Source organism: Callithrix jacchus, chromosome 13 (genome assembly GCF_049354715.1).
Source record: "Callithrix jacchus isolate 240 chromosome 13, calJac240_pri, whole genome shotgun sequence".
Taxonomy (NCBI): domain Eukaryota; kingdom Metazoa; phylum Chordata; class Mammalia; order Primates; family Cebidae; genus Callithrix; species Callithrix jacchus.
This window is the reverse complement of record NC_133514.1, coordinates 32,211,320-32,233,431: the sequence shown is the minus strand read 5'-3', so window position 1 is coordinate 32,233,431 and position 22,112 is coordinate 32,211,320. Positions and strand designations below refer to the sequence as shown.

The following is a 22,112-nucleotide window of genomic DNA, read 5'->3' as shown; positions in this document are numbered from 1 at the left end:
TAATCTAAACGCCCATCAATAATAGACTGGATAAAGAAAATGTGGTACATATACACCACGGAATAGTATGCAACCATTAAAAAATGAGATCTTGTCCTTTGCAGGGACACGGATGGTGTTGGAGGCCATTATCCCTAGCAAACTAACAAAGGAACAGTAAAGCAAATACCATATGTTGTCACTTATAAGTGGGAGCTAAATGATAACACACAGATGCATAGAGAGGTACAGCACATACTGTGGGAGTTGGAAGGTGGGAGGAGGAAGAGAATCAGGAAAAATAACTAATGGATACTAGGCTTAATACCTGGGTAATAAAATAATCTGTACAATAAACCCCAATGACACAAGTTTACATATGTAACAAATCTTCACATGTACCCCTGAACTTGAAACAAAAGAACAAACAAAAAAACCTAAAGGTTTTCCTTATAGAACATTCACTTGGAACTTTTTTATTGCTACAAAAACATTATATAATTTAAATTATTTTTCCAAAAAAATCTAACATTCAGATAGAAAGTAGTCTGTACAACACAAAATTATCTCCATTATGAAAATAATATATATATTGCTTTTACCTTTTTATTGGCAACATCTGTCAACTCTACAAAATTCTCCAATTTGACATCAAAGTCACGTAGAAGTTTCCACTGATCTCCTTCAATTCCTACACCTGCCTTTTTAATTGCTTTATTTTCAAGCAACATTTTTAATCCCTGGGGAAAAACTGTAACATTTTCTTGTTATTTCTATAAGTTCTGTCAATTATGATGGATTTATTTCCTACTTCCTATATGTACCACGTTTACATTTAAATTTGTGTTTAACATTAAGCTTATATTCAGAAACACATTCACCTTGAGTACTTCTTAACTAATGCAAACAGTCCTGATTGATAAATGACAAGAAAAAACAACTAATTTGAATGCCACTCCTGCTAGCACTGGCAGTATATATCCTGGTCATTTAGCCCCTTAAAATTTCAGTTTTTGATAAAACAGAAAACATGTCAATGCCTCACAGGTATGTTGTAAAAATTAAATAGAACAAGGAATGTGAGTGAATCAGGTAGAACATAAATACTTATATAAATTTAAGATAATGAGAGAATAGCTCGCTAATGAAAGAACTTAATTGCATAGAGATAAAGTTGACCTATTTCAATTACCAACCATAAAAAAATGAAACAAAGAGATACCAACCTGACATGGAAGAAATGTGGAACAAATAACATTTGCTCTCAGACACACACAACTGAATTAGTGCAACTTTGCCAAGTTTCCCTTTATTGTATACTGGTGGCCACTCCATGTCAAATCCCACCATCTCCCCATCTGATAGACTCATGCTAAAGGGAGAAAAATAGTGTAAATTAATTACGTTAAAAGTTTAAACTGCTGCATAACTAAAGACATAACTCAAAAATGAATGGCAACCACAGACTGTTAGAAGATATCTGCAGCAAATACAACTGATAATGAACAGCCTTTAGGAAATATGTAAAATACCTTGAAAAATAAGTAAGAAAAAACAAATTATTCAGCAAAAAAATTGAGAAAAATATAAACAGGTAATTCCCAAAAGAAAATCCAAATGACCAATAAATCCAAAAGATATGGCTGGGTATGGTGGTTTACGCCTGTAATCCCAGCACTTTGGGAGGTCAAGGCAGCAGGACTGCTTGAGACTAGGAGTTCAAGACCAACCTGTGCAACACAGCATGTCTCTACACAATAATTTAAAAATTAGCTGGGCATTGTGGCGCACACCTGTAGCCCCAGCTACCCAGGAAGCTGAGCCAGGAGGATCACTTGAGTCCAGGAGTTAGAGATTAGTGTGAGCTATGATCGCATCACTGCAATTTAGCCTGGGCAAAAGGGCAAGACCCTGTCTCTAAGAAAAACAAAAATAAAAAATAAATTTTAAAAATCCAAAAAATATGTGAAGGCACTACTTCTCACCAGAAGTCAGAGAAATGTAAATTAAGTCTACATGATTTCACAACTATCTGATTGATAAAAATTAAAGCTTCAGAATAACAAGTGCTAAGAGGTTATCTATCAGTGGTTAATGTACAAATTGGTAAAAATCCCTTTGGAAAAAACTTTGACAGTGACACTATCTAACTGAAGATACATAAACACTATGACCTGGCAATTTCTGTCACAGATAAATGAAATCCTCAGATGTATACAAATAGGCATGTTTAAGAATGTGCATTGCAGCCAGGTGCAGTGGCTCACACCTATAATCAATCTCTGCACTTTGGGAGGCTGAGGCGGGCGATCACTATGTCAGGAAATCAAGACCATCCTGGCCAACATGGTGAAACGCTGTCTCTACTAAAAATACAAAAATTAGCCAGGCATGGTGGTGCGTACCTGTAATCCCAGCTACTTGGGAGGCTGAGGCAGGAGAATTGCTTGAACCAGAGAGTCAGAAGTTGCAGTGAGCCAAGATAGCGCCACTGCACTCTAGCCTGGTGACAGAGACTCCTCTCAAAAAAAAAACAGAACGTGCATTGCAACACTGTTCCTACTGGCAAAAATTAGAAACAAACTACATTTCCATTAACAAGAGAATGGATTGAACCAACTGTTGCATAATGAAACACAGGAAGATATAACAGTTAAAATGTTAACTACACAGATCAGTAAGAAAAACTCTTATATAATATTTTCAGATATAAAATTACTAAGTAATATTATAAAAAACATGTGTGCGGCCAGACACAGTGCTTCACGCCTATAATTCCAGTGATTTGGGAGGCCAAGGAAGGAGGATCACTTGAACCCAGGAGGTCAAAACCAGTCTCGGCAACATAGTGAGACCGTCTGTAAAAAAATGAAAATAAAAAAATTAGCTAGGCATGGCAGCACATACCAGTAGTCCTAGCTACTTGAGAGGCTGAGGCAAAAGCATCACCTAAGCCTGTAAGGTTGAGGCTGCATTACATAAGAGCTCGCCACCACACTCCAGCCTAGACAACAGAACAAGACCCTGTTTTTATTAAAAAGAAAAAAATGTAAAAAATCACAGAAGTTATCTCAGAGGGGTACAGGGGGAGAATCAGAAAGAACACACATGGGACTTCAGCTGTATTTTATTGTTTCATTTCTTAATAAAGAACTGAAGAAAACAGGCTGGTGGCAGTGGCTCACACCTGTAATCCCAGCACTTTGGGGGGCCAAGGCAGGCAGACCGAGTCCAGGAATTTGGGATCAGCCTGGGCAAAATGGCAAAACCCCACCTCTATTAAAAAACAATACAAAAATCATCCAGGCATGGTGGTGCACACCTGTAGTCCCAGCTACTCAGGAGGCTGAGGAGGAAGGATCACTTCGGCCCAAGAGGGGGAGGCTGCAGTGAACCAAGATCACAGATCACAGCACTGTTACTTCAGCATGAGCAACAGAGTGAGACTCTGTCTTAAAAAAAAAAAAGAAAAAAAAAATCAAAATATTAAGATTTGATAAACAAAGTGGAAGGAATATGCATATTTATTATAATGTTATCTATTATTGATACTTGCCTATTTAACAGTTGTTAAAAATTGAAAATATATTTAAAAAATAAAAGAAACTCAACATCTTCTTCAGGGCAACATGATACAACAAGGAAGGTCAGACTCACCCTTCCACCACAAACAAATCCAAACTTGGACAAAATATATAAAACAACTGTTTTGGATACTAGACAACAGGCAGTACAGGACTACGATCTCCAGTGGAAGGTAAATAAAGGGAGAACCTTACTGTTGCCCCACATTCTTCCTGTGACCCATTGCAGACAACAGAACAGGGAGAAGAATCCCAAGGAAAGCAACACTGAGTTGGCGAGACAGAGTTCAGAGCCCTGGAAGCAGAAGGACCTGGAACTCACAGGGCAGAGTTCTGGAAAGGAACTAGGCAGGAAAAGAGCTCTGGAAATCTTCCTAAGGGACGCCTTTGGTCTTTGCAGAATACAAAGACATGCATGCATAGACTAAAACTCTATGGGTCTGGGCAAACAACCATAAGCTGAATGATTCCTAGGAGGGACTTACACAAACGTAAGAGGCAGTAAAGTTCTAAAAAGTCAGAGAAGAGATTGTTGATCACTAGAGGCAGTCAACAAAGATCCCAGACAGGTCACATATTCCAGGGCTAAATTATCCTTAGACTTTAGGCAAACGTGGACCTTCCGTGATCAAGCTTGAAAACAAGCCTCAAAACATAAAGATGATCTTCAAGTAACTTAGATGTCTGACAAACAAAGTTCCTTTCTTTAAAGGAAAACAATAAAATCTAACATTCCACAAAATAAAATCACAAAGCCTAATTTAAAAAATTAGCAGCTATAAGAATAAACAGAAAATATGACCCATAACCAGGAGAAAAATAATCTAACAGAAAGAAAAAATCCTAGAATAATGGAATCAATATACAATGTACATTAATGTACAAGTACATTAAGACATCTATTATAAAGACATTGACTATATTCAAGAATGTCAAAAGAAACATGAATATAATGAAAGCTAAAATAGAAAAAATTTAAGAACAAAATGGAACTTCTAAAGATAAGCAAAATATATAATATCTAAAAAAGAAATTCACAGGATGCGATAGATAGATACTACAGAAGTACAAAATATAACTGCACTTGCAGACATAGGAAAAGAAACTATTCAAACTATTCAAAATGAAGCATGGAATGAAAAAAAGGAAGAAGAAAAGACTGAAAGGAAACCCAGCCTCAGTGGCCTGCAACACAGTATCAATCGATCTTGTGTGCATCAAGAGGCCAGGAAAGAGAAAAGAATAACAAGATCGGAGGAAAAAAGATCTGAAGACATTTTCCAAATTTGATTAAAGATATAAGCCCACAGATCCAAAAACTTTAATGAACTCCAAGCTGGATAAACACAAAACACATTACACAAGGGCACATCATAATCAAACTGTTGGAAACCTGTGGTAGCAAAAATTTTAAGAGTGTCTGGAGGAGGGAGAAAGCAAACAACTCTGCCTACCTTTTACATAATACACAAAAGTCATCAAAACTACTATTCTTCAAATCACCTGTGCTAATTGCCTTCGGATATGATATACTATAGCAATGCTGAAGGTAAAATGGTAGAGTTAATATGTAATCATAAATAATAAATTTTACCTCCTCTGTGAAACTAATTTAATTCAGTATAATGAATCCCAAAGGGGCCAGATAGCTGTAGTAGAAGTAAGGACTCTTGAATGTTATTTCTAGCTTATATCCACACCAGTAGACCATTAATAAATAGTTTAACCCACCTCTGTCTTTTGTTTGTTTGTCTGTTTCAGACAGGGTCTTGCCCTATTGCCCAGGCTGGAGTGCAATGGTGTGATCAAGGCTCACTACAACCTCAACCTCTTGGGCCCAAATGATCTTCCCACCTCAGCCTCCTGAGTAGCTAGGACCACAGACACCAAGATAATTTTTTAATTTTTTTGTAGGGATGAGGGGGTCTTACCATGGCTGTTCTCAAACTCCTGGGCTTAAGCAATCCTCATGCCTTGGCCTTCCAAAGTGTAGGGATTATAGGCATGAGCCACTGTGCCCAGCACCTCTGCTTTTTTTTAACTCAACAGTTTTTTTTTGTTTTGTTTTGTTTTTTAAAGGACAGGTATAACAAGTTCAAAAAAGTTCTGAATGAATTCCTTATTACCTCTGTTTTATGCTTTGAGAGCCTTAGATTGTCTTAATTTTAAAAGGCAACCTTTAAAAGTACTAATAAACATTTCTAATGTTTAATTAGAACATTTTTTAAGAATCATTTGCTACAATTGTTGCTAATTAAACACGAGAGCCAATCATAACCATTATTCAATATGACTACGTAGATATTTTTAATGAAATGTAAAGGTGTATTTAGAGGTTAAATAATTTTTGCATTTTTTCCCTAAATTGGTAAAATAAATACAATGTGTTCAGTAGCTCTACATATAACATCTTAAGTACTAAAAGTCAAAAAATGATCAAAAGTAATAGAAAAGCTTATGAATGAACAAACCAACGGATTATACATTAATTCAGTGATTATTTTTTATTTGAAAACTAAAACTTGGTGATAGTCTATACATAAAAATATCTATTGAGCATACCTCAACTGTAAAACTCAGTATATTCACAAATATTACCATAATAGTACCTTCTAAGGGTCCAAATTCAAATGAAATCAGGAAATTCACATCTCTTACCTATTATCTTCTGACAGGAAAGAGCAATCACTAGCTTCATAACTATACACAATGGATCCAGCGAATTCTAAGAATGGGAGGTCATCTTCAAAAACACTCTTCTGAACACATGCCTTGAGTTTAGTAAATTTCAAAATAGGTACAAAGTTCACATTAAATAACAAATGTTCACTGAAATAATAAAGTTCACTAAAGCATTCAATTTATAGTTTTAAGTGTTATAAATTAATGTTTTATAAACTAATGAAGTCATACAACTTAACAAAGATAAAGCCATCCTATTGTAAAGTTATTTTTCCAAACAAGTGTATTTTCAAACCTCTAATCCCATTTTCCTAAAAGCATTTATTTTCCTGAGGTTTTTTCCCCCTCTGGTAATTATATTCATATTGTAGCTGTAATAATAATGTTGCCTTGAAATGCTGAATACTGGCTGGTAAACAAAAAATTCAACAAAGTTAATGTTGTCTAAATTATCTGAACTAGAACAAACTAGTAAAGTCAACCATGCAAACTGAATACAAAAAGAGGAAGTATACACTAAGAATTCTCATTTTGTAAACCCAATCAAAGTTTATTCCAGCTTACCCTTTCAACAACTAGGTCCTGTTGAATTCAGACAGCAGCAACTCTGACCTAAACAATGACTTGAAGTTTACAAGTAACAACTGACTCTGCACAGTCAAATATAAATTAAATTTCCCACCTGAAAGAATAGTCAATAAACAATATACCTTTCTTTCTTCTACAGCACATCTTTTATTTTGCACAGACATCCATTCAGGACATTTCCACTGCCGTGGAGTTGTTTCCAATTTTTTTTCATTCATCTTTGAAATGTCCTATTTGCAAAGTCCAAAAAACAATGTCTTGATGACTAAATATAAAACAATACTTAAAGAAAACTGAGAGGTAGTACTGTCAATATAAATGAAAACCAAACATTCATATTTAAAGTAAGTTATGACACCCAGGTCCAAGCATAGGTTATAAGAGCTAGAATCGCAAAAGAAAAAAGATACAATATGCTGCAACTAATAATTATGTATTTAGTATTTCTTCCTTTGAAAACAAATCAGTCATTTTAACTGACTTGTATAATTCTGGCAGTTTCAACATTCCATTATTCTATGACTTTGATCCTTTCTCAAGAATAATTTTACCTCACTATCAAAAAAATCCTTTGATATATGAATTGTTATGAATTCCTGACATCTTTAATTTTCTACATGATTATTCTGTCTTAAGATCTAAGTAAATTCTGCAAAACTATTAGATTTATTCACAAGTCTACCCAAAGATTTAATTTTGAAGACAGATAATAGCTCTTCTATATTAAGGTTTTTTATTATACTTCTTTCCCAGTAAGTGAACAAATTTCCCCAAGAATGAGTTTTTTTAGAAGATTTTTTTTTAAATCTGTTAATATCTTTGAGGGTTCTCCTCAATGTAAACCGAAATTCAAATATAATTAAAGAAAATAGTGAATGAGAACCTCCCAAAGGTGGTGTGTGCATTAAAAAAAAAATAGAACATATTTGTTTTGTTAATAGTAAAATGCGGCCGGGTGCAGTGGCTCACGCCTGCAATCCCAGCACTTTGGGAGGCCAAGGTGGGTGGATCACAAGGTCAGAAGTTCAAGACCAGCCTGGCCAACATAGTGAAACCCTGTCTCTACTAAAATTACAAAAATTAGCCTGGTGTGGTGGCATGCACTTGTAGTCACAGCTACTCAGGAGGCTGAGGAGGGAGAATCGCTTGAACCGGGGCGGCAGAGGTTGCAATGAGCTAAGACAACGCCATTGCATTCCAGCCTGGGTGACAGAGTAAGACTCTCTCAAAAAAAAGTAACATGGATCCCTACCATAATACAACTTACACTAAATTGAAATAGCTTTAATTCAAGGCTTAGTTCTTAGTAAATTCCTCAAACTTCAACCTTAGTTCCTATTACTTTAGCTTTCATAATAAGGAGATAGTAGTTTTTAACGTAAGGCTGAAGAGTCTTGGCCGGGCACGGTGGATCAAGCCTGTAGCCCCAGCACTTTGGGAGGCCTAGGCGGATGGATCACGAGATCAAGAGATCGAGACCATCCTGGTCAACATGGTGAAAACCCGTCTCTACTAAAAATACAAAAAATTAGCTGGGCATGGTGGCGCATGCCTATAATCCCAGCTACTCAGGAGGCCGAGGCAGGAGAATTGCCTGAACCCAGGAGGCAGAGGTTGCAGTGAGCTGAGATCACACCATTGCACTCCAGCCTGGGTAACAAGAGCGAAACTCCACCTCAAAAAAAAAAAAAAAAAAATGAGTCTCATGATGAAACAGGATGTTAATATTAATCACAGCAACTATTTATGATTTGGGAACAGTCTACTGTATTTTTTATTTAACCATATAAATTCTAACAAAATTGAACAATATGCAGCAACTATCCCAAGCATGAATCAGAAACTGAAAATACAATTTACGGAACAAAAATTTTTAAAAATTACTTTATCAAACAAATTTTTCATATAGAACAAGCTCCATCGCTATTGTGCATTGGGAAGGAAAGGGTTAACAGAGCAGGTTTGTAACTCATTCTTGCACCAGTAGGGGGAGAAGATGAAAGACCTTCACGAAGGTTCCCAGTAAACATCCTAAGGACATCAAACCAGAAGGCAGCCTTGTAAACTTACTAAGGGATTTTATTAGAAGAAAAGTACCAAACAGTCCATATCTATAAAATGTTAACAAGAAAGAGCTCAACTATCTAGATTGTTCATTGAAAATAAGTCTGTATTATGGATTAATTTATGCTTGAAAATGTAAGGTAGTCAAACAAACCACATAATTAAAAAAGCATAATACAGGAGTCCCAAAACCAACAGAGTTTCCTTTGTGCAATGTTTTTGTACATATTGTTTAAAACTAGTCTATTAATCCAAAACCAAAATGTGTCCTACTGGAGAAGAAAGGTACGTTTCTGGAATCTGCTTCTCAGTTTGGGATTCAAAAAAAGAATGTTTTATCTTTTGGTGCTTGCCTGTATTCACTGAATCATGATCAAAGTTTGCTGGTGGGTAAGATCTAAGATTCACTGAATCAGAATTGACAACTCAACTCTTGGGGTTGCTACATGCAACATATGTAGTGAAAAAATATGTAAAATACATATGCTTTATTAACTGTGAAGCATTTTGTATATGTCAATATGTATGTGTATATTTTCCAATATGTATATGTATATTTTCCAAGCATTAATGAAAATTAATCTCATTCACAGGTAGTGTAAAAATTTAAGTTTTCCCTTTCACCTTACTTTTATTAGTTACTTTATTCAGTTTCCTCTTTTTCTTTTTCCATTTTTTCTGACTTGATGAAATTATCATGCATTCGCTTTTTCCTCATTATTAATGTTAAAACACATTAGGTTTATGCTACACTCTACTCCTGATCAAGACTTTTTAACAATATTTTCTTCAAATTCTACATAGCAACCACCACAAAGAAGCAAATGACAAAAGAGAAGGCTTTGCTCTCAGACTGAAAACTTTTTCACCATTAACTAGTATTCCAACAACTCGGTCTCTTTAAATTGTATGTACTTCAAGGGTGAAAATCTTCTTTAGGTCTAAAAGCGTCTCCTTTTCTTTAAGAAATATGTTAATTTATTCTGATGATTTAAGTAAGCGTTGAGTAACTTTTTTTCTATCCAGTATTTCAAAATATACTAAAGCTTTATCACAGACACACACTGACTTTGCTCTTTCTACTAGTACCATTAATTCTTCTCTAGGATTCAAATAACACCAATTAAATGTCACTTCTAAAACCATTTTAACTTCAGTTTTCCAAAGCTGAATTTTTGCTCTGAATCCAAGAACTCTGTCATATACCTTAATATATTTTCCAAATGATCACTGCATTTTTTTAATGAGTGAATTCAAGCGCTCAAAATGTCGGTCAAGGATACCACTTTTTGAAGCCAATAACTACACTTCAACAAATTTGCAAAATAAGAATCACTCACGTGGAATAATTTAGATTTTTCCTTTTTGCTTACAAATCTTCCTTTGGACTGTCCACGTAATCAGCAATAAAATAGCTCAACACATTTCTTCACCTAAAGGTGAAAAGAAGGTACTGTAGGAGCTTGGATTTAGCTGGGCTTGCCATTTTAATTTTTAATATAATCATTTAATGTTAAACTCCAAACCACAGGCAAGTTTTAATTTACAACTGCTTCTCCATGAATAACACAACCTGTTACTTGGAGTATAGTTTTAGACTGAACTTAATGGAAACTCTTTACATATTCTGTCATTACCTGTCCCAAACTTCCACTCTGTTTCCATAATATCTTGTGTGTTTCAAAGTATTCATTTATCATTTCAAATATTTCATCCCCAGTTGAAATATTTGCCAAGTAAATAATGTCTTCTAGGTTGTTCTTTAGGGATTCTATAGTCTTCAAACCGAGGATCATTACAAACATTTATGAATTCAAATCTGAAATGAATGCCTTTTTGATTAAATAATCTGGATTAATGTTGTGTCTATGCCATTTGACAAATCTTCAATGTATCTTCTAATACAATAATTGAAAATGCCAGCTCTTCGATTTCCTTTGCCTCATTGGTCCCAAACATAGTGTTCCAAACAGTCAGGAAAAAAATTACAGACTCGCAACCCAGCAATGTACCTGGGATTCATTAATTGTAAAACCCTATAACTAGCTTCTTGAGCTCAATCTGATTATCATGTTTATCAACTCCATAATAATAAATTATGGCTAAATAATTAAGCATGGTACAGAACACTACACCATCAATAAAAATAATGTTCTTATAATTATTCAAGTGAAAAAAGCAAATTAAAAAACAAAGGTGCAGTAGCTCATGCGTGTAATCCGAGCACTTTGGGAAGACAAGACAGGCAGACAATTTGAGGCCAGGAGTTCAAGACCAGCCTTGGCAACATGGTGAAATCTTGTCTCTACTAAAAATACAAAAATTAGCTGGACATAGTGGTGCACACCTGTAATTCCAGTTACTCAGGAGGCTGAGGCACAAGAATCAGCTAAGCCCAGGAGGCAGAGGTTGCAGTGAGCCAAAATCTTGCCACTGTACTTCAGCCTGGGCAACAGAGCAAGACTCTATCTCAAAAACAAAATTAGACTCTAATTGTATAAAATAAATTGTGTGTGTGTGGGGGGGGGGGGGAAGTCTACAGCAATGTATACCAAAACATTAGTGGTTATCTCATAATTGCAAATGGTTTTTCATATTCTTCTTTATACTTTTCTATATAGTCCAACTTTTCTATAAGAACATGTGTTCCTTTTAACAATCAGGGGACAAAAGTATGTCAATAAATTAGGAAAATAATTTTTAATGAATAATCAAGGCTATATTTTTTCATAGTATAGAAGAAGGGTCAGCAAACTTTTTCTCTAAAGGGTTAGACAGTAAATATTCTAGGCCTTACAGGCCAGATGATCTTTGTCAAAACTGTTTCTCACTATAGCACAGAAATCATAAACAATACTTAAGCATAACAATGTTACAATAAAACTTAACCTATACACACTGAAACCTGGATTTACTTATATTTCATAAAATATTCTTCTTTTAACTTTTCAACCATTGAAAATGTAGAAACCATTTAGCACATAGTGCAAAAACAAGCAAGTCAAACATGACACACTGGATACCTTACAAACTTCTACCACAGAACACAGATAAAATGCTCTAAAACTGAAAGTCCAAGGCTGGCATCATTATCAACCCACTGCAGTGATTTTAATCTCCATAATGTATTCATAAAATATCCAATAAGAATGCTACTTCTTGGTGAAGCCTTTTTGATTAAATTAGTTGCAAAATGGTCCTCATATTACTAAATGAGTGGAGCTACTCCGTAAGGTTGGTAATATTAGCCAATTAAATGCTAAGAGATTATCTGTCAAAATTATGAACTCTGTTTTGGAAGAAATTCATCTTAAGTGATTCTATTTGACGGCATTTAGGTATCAGTACAAGTTATCTGCGGAAGTCACTTATGGTTCATAACAATAGAAATCACGCCAATAAGATTTTAGTTAGAACGAATTTAGAAAAATTAAGACCAATTACATTCCAAATTAGCTAAGAAAGGATAGCTTTTTAATTACCTAACCATACTCTACTTCACTCTGATAGAGGAGAAATTCACCTCAAGAGAAAAGCATTTTCCACTTTGAACAGTGTCACCTTCTAGAAAATAGACAGGTTTAACACCAGTCTCAAGAGGCCAGTCTCAAGAGAAAGTTGGGTTTTGGTGGATGAACTCAGAGATTTCTTTGTTCATAAAACCTCTAACTAGGTAAGGAAATTAATACCTACTGTTACCATGGTAACTGACTTGTCTAATTGCTTGAGGGCTAAACCGAATAAAGTATCCCACTCTTTTTGAAAAGCACTAAAAAAAAAAAAAAACATTGTCAAGTTATATGACACATACAGATAATAATCTGAAGTTCAGGAAAAAATTATTAAATAATGCAATCCTTAACTCTGCTAGCCAGGTATACTGTTTAATGTGGAAAAATTTCCACTTACTATTTAAAACGGTTCTATTATATTTTATTATATTTTATTCAAAATATGTAAAGGTTAATCTGTTGAAATACACTGTTTTATAATACTGATTACTTAATAAAAATGCAAGAATATTTATAATTACTCTGAAAGTTGCTAACAAAATATCACAAAAGAATAATTGCAATACTTAAGTTATAATTTCAATTTCTCATGTTGGGCATTTATGCAAATTTTACAAATATCCATTGACTTTCACAGTGCTTCTCTAAGGAAGAAAGCCATATCTACATCACTTTGAACAAAGAAAAAGTAATAACAAAGACTAATGATTTTGCAAAAGTTATGCAGACTGCTCTAGTATTGAAAATTATACTAAGAAGAAGCAGGAAGGAGAGTGTAAAGAAATCTGGACTAAAAGTCAGAAAACCTAGGTTTCAATGCTGCTTAGCATCAAAAACAAAAAAAGTACCCAAAACTTAGAAGACAAAGAGAAGGCAGTATGTCATTTCAATGTCATGTAAGAGCACAAGCTCATCCAACGATTATCTGTATTTCATTAGGGGACATATCTTTAACTGACTGGTAATTTACTAATCATTTAAAAACTTAGACTCTAATATCCACATGTTCAATAATAAATTGTCTCATAAAGGTACAACTGAATCCTATTAGTAAAAAAGATAATCTCAAAGTCTATGGTTTTTATTGCCCTGTAACACAGCTTTGCATCTAACCTAGCAATCTTATTCCCAACTTTTTCCTCCAATGTCTCTATCTTCGCACTTCTCTGAACCAATGTTGTCAACCTGCTGGTTCCCTCATTAATATGACACATATGACATGTGTTCATTCTATGTTTATACAAGAATTATCTTTAAATTATTTGGAAAATTCTGCTTTGACACTTGGTCACTTAGTAGCCATGTGACTTTGGACAAGTCACTTTATTTTTCTAAATTTGCATTTCCTCATTTGTAAAATGGGATTATATTCCCATCATTACATTACTTGTCTTATGATATTATATCATTATTATGTATTATTTGCTTTCTTGATCACAAGATGAAGATAAACAGCAATACACATGATGTCCCTTCTTTTAAACTATAATTACACGAGTTGGAATGATGACAGGACTAGTGATAGGTCTTTTACTATTATTGCATCTCTTCCCTATAGTATACTGGGATCCCTTTAGAGAGGTCAAGAAACTGTAGGCACAGATAAAAATAGCAAATCCATACGAATTAGATAAGATATATAAATTCACTGACAGCTAATTAAGCACTGAAGTACTTCATAAGTAGAATATTTTTTTAAATTACAAATTCAAACAGAGAAGAGAAAATGGATTCATTTATCCAATTATCCAATGCTTCTTTCTTACCCAATGGACCTCACTCAAAAAGAAGTATTGAATTTTAACACACATCTACTTTCTTTTTACGAGACAGAGTCTAGCTCTGTTGCTCAGTCGTAGCAGTGCACTCAGGCTCAAGCAATCCTCCCACCTCAGCCTCCCAAGCAGCTGGGACTACAGGCACATGCCACCATGCCCAGCTAATTTTTGTATTTTTTTGTAGAAACAGGGTTTCGCCATGTTGCACAGGCTGGTCTCAAACTCCTGGCCTCAAGCAATCCTCCCTACCTCAGCCTCCCAAAGTCCTGAGGCGTGAGCTACCATGCTGGGCCTATTTTCTTTCTCTTTAACTATACTACACAAACTATACTGAGGAGGTTTCCAACTACAACCCAACTGACAACAGAAATTCATATACTCATCTAACTTTTCATGTGTGCGAAAAAGAATATTAAAAAAGAGATTTCAAGATAACTTACAAGATTGGATTGATAAGTGTTTTTCAAACATTCTGACATAGAAAGATTACAAAACCAAGCAGCTTAAGTACTCCAGCAATTCAGTTTGGTTGTCAATACCCTAATTTTGATTAGAATCTTTGGGCTTCACCAAAACAATTACGTTATTTTTACTGAGAAGCAGCTTCCGGTCAAAAAAGCCTTTCATTTTTAACAAAAAAAAAAAAAACACAATAAACTTTAAAAAAAAAATTCTGGGCTTGATTTATTATATTAATTACATATTTTCTGAAAATGTAACCTTAGATGAGTTTTCATACATACCTGTATGATAGTAACTAATTTATATATATACACACACACACAGATTGTGTATCTAGATACATATACATGTATACAATCTATAGTTTATTGTAGAAGGTATCATTTATAAGGTATTCTCCTGTATGATTTTTGAGAATTTCTTTCTACTTTTCTATGAACCAAAAAGAATTTGAAGGGGTAGAAGAAAACAGAGAAGAATCAAAGAATGCATGCCAAAGCCCTCATTAACTTCTTTAATTAAAGAAGCTTTCAAGATTTTCATTAATCTATTTTTACATTTCTGCTCATCTTAATTTCCCTCCAAACAGCCCAAGCAAGCAAACCAGAAAAGCTAAATAAAACCACCCATTCGCATCTGGGTTAACTGTAGTAGACGATGTAATTTTTAAAAGTAGTAGGATGATATTTTTGAGAGATCTGTTTCTTTATAGGTATCTTAACAAATTTTCCTAACTGCCAAATATTATGTAAAGCACAATTTTGTATTAATAAAACCAAGTGAAATAAAATGTAAATGGAATCAAGCAAATAAACACAATAAAATGCCATTAATTTTAGCTAGCAACAAGGGTAAAGGACAAAAGCTACGTTCTCTGCTGTGTCATAGGGAGAAGCCGCAATGCCCATAAACCAGGAACATTACTTGACCTGAACTGAATCCATGGCACAGCGAAGTGCTTTATAACTGGATTTCACTACCCAACTGAATAATTCATTATTTTTAATGAATTTCCTCTGTTCTCTAAGTAGCTATAGCCAGTCAGCTGAAATCAACCATTATAAACTAGGAAACTGGAGAGAAAGTTTTCAAGTAAGTCAATTTAAAAACTTGCTTAGGCTGTCTATTTTTCCTTTTATATTTATTACTATTACTTCGTATGACCTGAGATAAAATTTTATAGGACTCATCAGTAAGTGGATGGTGACGGTTGCCTTGCCAGCATCCGTTCTACCCTGGACCCTTTATACAGTACTAATAAATTTTATTCAGGTAAAAAGATCAGTTACCCACAAAGCCAATGTGCTTTAAGGAAGGTGTCCCACTCTCAGCTCCCACAGTAGAGCCAGTGGACTAAAGGTAATCTGATTCGTTTTGCGACAGTGATGATTCAGAAACTCAGCCCTAGCTGGGCATAGTGCCAGTAATCCCAGCTCCTCAGGCTGAGGCAGGAGTATGGCTTGAGTCTAGGAGTTCAAGACCAGCCTGGGCAACATGGCAAAACCCTGTCTCTACAAAAACCACAAAAATGAGCCAGTTGCAATGGTACAAATCTGTAGTCCCAGCTACTTGGCAGACTGAGGTGGGAGGACTGCTTGAGCCCAGGGGTTCAAGGCTGCAGTGAGCCATGATCTTGTCACTGCACTACGGCCTGGGTGAAAGATAAAGACCCTGTCTCAAAAAAAAAAAAAATTTCCAGGTAGAAAGAGAAATGCATTTTTTTTTTTTTTTTTTTGAGACGGAGTTTCACTCTTGTTACCCAGGCTGGAGTGCAATGGCGCAATCTCGGCTCTCCGCAACCTCCGCCTCCTGGGTTCAGGCAATTCTCCTGCCTCAGCCTCCCAAGTAGCTGGGATTACAGGCACGCGCCACCATGCCCAGCTAATTTTTTTATTTTTAGTAGATACGGGGTTTCACCAAGAAATGCATAAATTTTATAAGACCAATTTAAGTATAGGAGGAAGATGGAAAGGTAAAAGCAGAGACTGGCTAAAAAAGAAACTGGAAAATTAATACACAATTATTTAAGCAGCTATAAATTTACCTAATCAAATGTTACACCGTAAGTTCAAATATAGTCTCCTCAGACAGGGTAAGTTTATATAATATGAATAAGATGAAAAATCAGCAATTCTGTGATTGTGTAATTCCTAGAAGAAATAAAGTCATCCTCCAGTCCAATTATTTTTCTACTGTACTTCAGAGACTCCTTTTTAGGAATGAACAGCAAAAGCAAGACAGGTACCAATAGGTGATGTCTCCTGCTTCACATCAAAACTTCTAGGAGGAGCTAAAAAGCTTTGATATTTTTTCTGATGGCTTCCATTATTCTTACTAGAGACTACAAATATCTCATATCTCTATCGTCTTGGTTTCAATTCTAATTGAAATATTCTAATTTCTTATTTCCCCATAAAGAAACTGTTCAAAAGCCATCCTCTTTCTTAATCCTCCCTCATATTAAGCATTTTACCAAAGGAAAGAAAAAAAAAATCACCTTTAAAAAAAATCTAATTGCTATCACTAACTGGCTTTTACAAAAGACAAGCCTAATTTTTATCAACGCTCCAAAGTCTCCTAAAATAAATAATTTTTCCATAGTTATCTCTTTAAGGACAGGTAATTTTATCTATTTGTTTAATAGGAGCAAATAAGGTAACCAGATTCAAAATAAGCATACTCATATTAAGCCTATTTTTATATAACAGAAGGAATCAAATACAATTATATCCAAGTCCGAATTATACAATTATATCCAAAATGTATATCCAAAATCAATAACAGCAAAAATGACAACCTACCTAGGAATAAACCTAACATAAAACATATAAGATCCATTTTAAAGACAACTAACAAATTTTATTAAGACAGCTAAAAAAGGACTGGATAAGACACACTGAGTTCCTGCACAGCCAGATCCAAAACTGTAAATATATTAATTAAATCAATACACTCAAGAAGCAATACCAAAAAAATGTCAGCAGAATTTTTCATCAAACCACATGAGTTTACATTAAAGTTCACTGAGAAGAGAAAATGCTTAAAAGTAGCAAATATTTTTTGAAAAACAAGACCAAGGGAAAATTCACCATACTAAATATGAAGCAAAACTACAGTAATTAAAACAGTGTGGGCCAGGCGCAAGGGCTCACATCTGTAATCCCAGCACTTTTGAGGCCAATGCAGGCGGATCACCTGAGGTCTGAAGTTCAAGACCAGCCTCACCAACATGGTAAAACCCGTCTCTACTAAAAACACAAAAATTAGCTGGGCATGGTGGCAGGTGCCTGTAATTCCAGCTGCTAGGGAGGCTGAGGCAGGAGAATTGCTTGAACTCGGGAGGCAAAGGTTGCAGTGAGCCAAGATCATGCCATTGCACTACAACCTGGGCAACAAGAGCAACACTCCCTCTCAAAAACAAACAACAAAGAGCACAGAATTGGTGTAAAAATACAGAAACAGATCAAAACATAGCATGTCCAATCCCATATACAGAAAACCCTAAAGACTGCAGAGAATTTGGAAGATGGTGAATATGTTAATCTGTTTGACTGTAGTAATCATTTCACTATGTATATGTGTATCAAAACATCATGTTATATACTACATATTTATTGCATAAATATATATAATAAATAAAACTTTCCATGTCCAGAAATAGATCCACGTAAATATGGAAATTTGACATATGATGCAGGCATTTATCTTTGAGAAAGAACAAGTTATTCAATAAATGAGGCCAAAAAACTGGTTATAATTTTAATATATCACTATCAGCAAAAATCTAAAAGATTGATCATATGCAGTAATTACAACAGAGAAGGAACTGGCATCACCATTTTGAAAGATGTTTCATACAAGTCATCAAAATTTTAAATCTGCATAAGCTTCAAGTCAGTAATTACATCTATCCTATGGAAATATTTGCACATATGCACAAGGATGTATGTAAAGGATGTTCACTACATCCCTTTGTAAAAGCAAAAACACAGAAAGCAGTAGAGTAAATTAAGAGTTAAATAAACAGTGACACATCCATAATATGGCATACTAAGCTGCAAGTGAAAGAATAAAATAGAACTATATGTATTCAGATTGTTCTCTAGGATAAATGCTAAGTAAAACAGAGAGAAAATGAAGTAACCATGGTACTTTAAATTTTAAAGTAGAAAATGAAATTCTGTGTATATATAAATGCAAAGAACAATCCAGGAAGACCCTCAAACAGGGTAAGCTTACAATATACAAACAAGAAGAAAAATCAGCAATTTTGTAATTATGGATTTCCTGGAAGGAAAAAAGTTATCTTCTAGTCCAATTATTTTTCTACTGTACTTCAGTGACTCAGTTCTATGAATGAAAAGCAAAAGCAGGTCAAGTACCAATTAATAGGGGACCCTACAGGTAACTGAATGGGATCGAGGTCAGGTATGCGAAGGAGGAATTTCAATACTTCTCACTTTATACTACTCTTAGTAATTGAATAAATAATTTCTTCCTCAACAAGCATGATCACCACCCCCCTGCCACTTCCTGTCTACGTCTTTCTTGCCATCTGAGAGTAGTATGAAGGGCCTCTGTAAGTAATAAAGTAAATAACAGTCTATATTTTTTCAAATTGGAGTCCTGAGGTTAAACATGGCTCACGGTTCTAGCAAAGCCCAGCATAGGAGGAGGAAAAAGAGGCTGATTACTTTAACCCTCAGAAAGAAGACAATAACGATCCATTGTGTACTGTAAATTTTAATAGCATCCTAATCTCCATTCAGCCCTCCTCACCCCATCCCACAATGTGTAACAGCAAAGTTTTATGGATAGAATTGATCTCATCACCAAGACTACAGGTGAAATCCAACTGTCTCAAGGCCAATAAGAAAATCCAATTCCCCTTGCCACACAACTGATTGAAGGATAAGAGCTATGACCCAAGTCTCAGTTCTCTAGCCTCCATCTCCTGGCCATAATTATTGCTTCCAAGGCAGTCCAACTGCAACAAAGCTCAGGACTCTCCCTCTCTGGTGAGGGAAAGGATGCTTTTGCTCCTGCTAGATGTACTCAGGGTTGATGCAAGCAGCCATCTTACAGGCATACAAGAAACCACCCTGAAGAAAGTTTCAAAGAAGAGGGCCAAGCATAAAGCCAGAAAAATAGTCAGATCCCTGAGTGAGCTTGCTTGAAGGCCACTCTTCCTCAGTCTGTCTCCATTAAATAGACCAATAAACAACCTTTTATTGCTAAAGTCAGTTTGACTTTGGTTCTTCCATTACTTCCAACTGAAGGCAACCTTGATGACAGGATGGGATAATTAAAATATAATATCACTTCTTAATCTGATTTTTCTGAAGATCGTATAGAATTACATTTTCTTTATCTATCGTAATGTATTTAACAATTCCCTATTAATGATAATTAGGTTGCTTGCGAATTTTACCACAAATACTGTTCAATGAATACCTTTACGGGTATGTGGATGTTGTTAGGCATTCCTATTATTATCTCTATAGGACAGATTCCTAGATATGAAATTACTAGGTCATAGAGTACTCTACTTCTCTGCTTACCTTCTCACCAACAAATTATTCACAATAGTCTGCTAATCCCAAAAGCAAGACTAGACAAAGCAGCAGCCCACACAGAAAGCCAAGAGAAACTTCCACAGTAGCCAGGTTAAACTAAACCCCTGGTGAAGGATTTCAAACTGATCACTACAAAAAAGTACTTTAAGGCAGCTACTCCTCTTACAAGAAGAGTTTGATCAAAGAATAGACAGACGTCCATGAAGGAGTATGGGTTGACTATTAGTTACAATATAGCCACATGTAACTCAACACCTAACTTTGTGGTGTTAGATATAAATTAAGTTGATGGTATTTGAGTGTTAATGGACCATCATCATCACCATCACCATTACCATCAAAACTATAGTCTTTTATATTTATATTTATATTCCACCCTTTCCCCACTATTTGTCTGGTGGGTCACAATTTTTGATGTGTAATATCCAAAGGAGATAGTTCTTCCCAGTCTTCTGACCAGCTCTCCTCCAGTGATCTTCTCTGTATCCTATTCTACCCATTTATTCCTACAAAGATACCATGTTATTACCAATGACAGAATCCTCTCATAATCTCAATTCCACATACACCACTCTCCAATCAACACCTCCTGTTTATCAAGTTCATTTCCTCCAGAAACTCAATTCCAACAATCCTGGGACCTGTAATCCAAAGGTCCTGCTACCATTTCATTGTCCTAAGCCCTTGGGCAGTCCTTAATTTTCTTCTTAACCAGTTTAAATTTCAAGTTAATAACCACTCCCTTCCATACTCCCTCAAATTCATTGCTCTTCTAGCTTTATTACTATCTCCTGGCAAAACTCTAACCCTGAATAAAAAAGAACTCTTTACCTATGCTGTGCCTGTACCTGTGCAGCTGAATGAATGTAGCAGGTGAAAAACACAACCATTTTGACTGGTCTCACCTTAAATTTGTGACCACCAGCCTCAAGTGGGCCCTTGGTGCTTCCTAGCAATCCTACAGCTTTTCCCTATTTACTATCCTCCCCGCCTAAGACTATTTTATACCTTCTCCTCTCCACTTAAACTTCATACCTCCTCCCCCAATCACACTCCTAGCCTATGATCTTGCTTCAGATTTCACTAGAAGCAATCAAAAATGAATTTCCACAAGCTCTTACCCTGAAATCTATTCACGTACTTCTATCTGTACCCATATACTCTACTGGGGGTGAATTTTATGTGTCAATTTAAGTGGGCCATGGGGTGCCCAGATATTTAAACATTATTCCGGGTATGTCTGTGAGGGTGTTTCTGGATAAGACTAACACTTGATTCAATAGGCTCAGCAAAGCAGATTGCCTTCCCTAATGTGGGTAGTCCTTCAATTTGTTGAAGGCCTGAATAAATTAAAAGGCTAAGTAAGGAAAGATTTGCTCCCTCTGCCTGTCTTTGAGCTGGGACATTGGTCTTCTTCTGCCTTCAGATTTAGACTCTGACTAGAACTTACACCATAGGCTCTCCTGGTTCTCAGACCTTCACAACTGGACTGGAACTACATCATTAGCTCCCCTGGGTATATCTCTTGGCAGATCTTAAGACTTTTATAAATCTCTTGATAGATACAGAGACAGAGACAGAAATGGAAATGGAGACAGAGATATAAAGATCTCCTATTGGTTTTGTTTCTCAGGATAACCCTGTCTAATACATCTACCTTTTCTTATGTAACTGTGGATGAACTACCTGTGCTCCTACATCCAACCCCTCCATATGTACAAACGTCTCATCTACTCAGACATTTTCTCAAAAACAATTTACCCTTTCTCCTACATCATCAACTTTTTCCTCTCTACTAGTCTGCCAGAAAAGACCCATCAACATATATGCAATTTTTTCCAACTAAAAAAAAGAAAAAAATATCAGCCGGGTGCTGTGGCTCACGCC

The 22,112-nt window shown here is 35.4% G+C and overlaps 1 protein-coding gene across 26 annotated transcripts in view; it reads right to left on the bottom strand.

Moving 5' to 3' along the window:
* Positions 1-22,112, bottom strand: part of WRN (WRN RecQ like helicase) — a 151,298-nt gene that overhangs the window by 122,051 nt on the left and 7,135 nt on the right. For 9 of the 26 annotated variants that reach the window (XR_013525608.1, XR_013525610.1, XR_013525609.1 and 6 more), the window contains 5 exons: positions 6,956-7,063; positions 6,222-6,334; positions 2,385-2,498; positions 1,206-1,351; positions 582-730 (listed from right to left, as the gene is read on the bottom strand). Coding sequence is in view for 18 of the 26 variants with exons in the window: in XM_078347447.1 (XP_078203573.1) it covers positions 582-730; positions 1,206-1,351; positions 2,385-2,498; positions 6,222-6,334; positions 6,956-7,051 (618 nt within the window). In the remaining 8 variants the exon portion in view is untranslated. Of the gene's footprint in view, positions 1-581; positions 731-1,205; positions 1,352-2,384; positions 2,499-6,221; positions 6,335-6,809; positions 6,858-6,955; positions 7,064-10,237; positions 10,331-22,112 lie in introns of all 26 variants that reach the window. The other 17 variants (XR_013525612.1, XM_078347446.1, XM_078347445.1 and 14 more) reach the window with 6 other exon arrangements.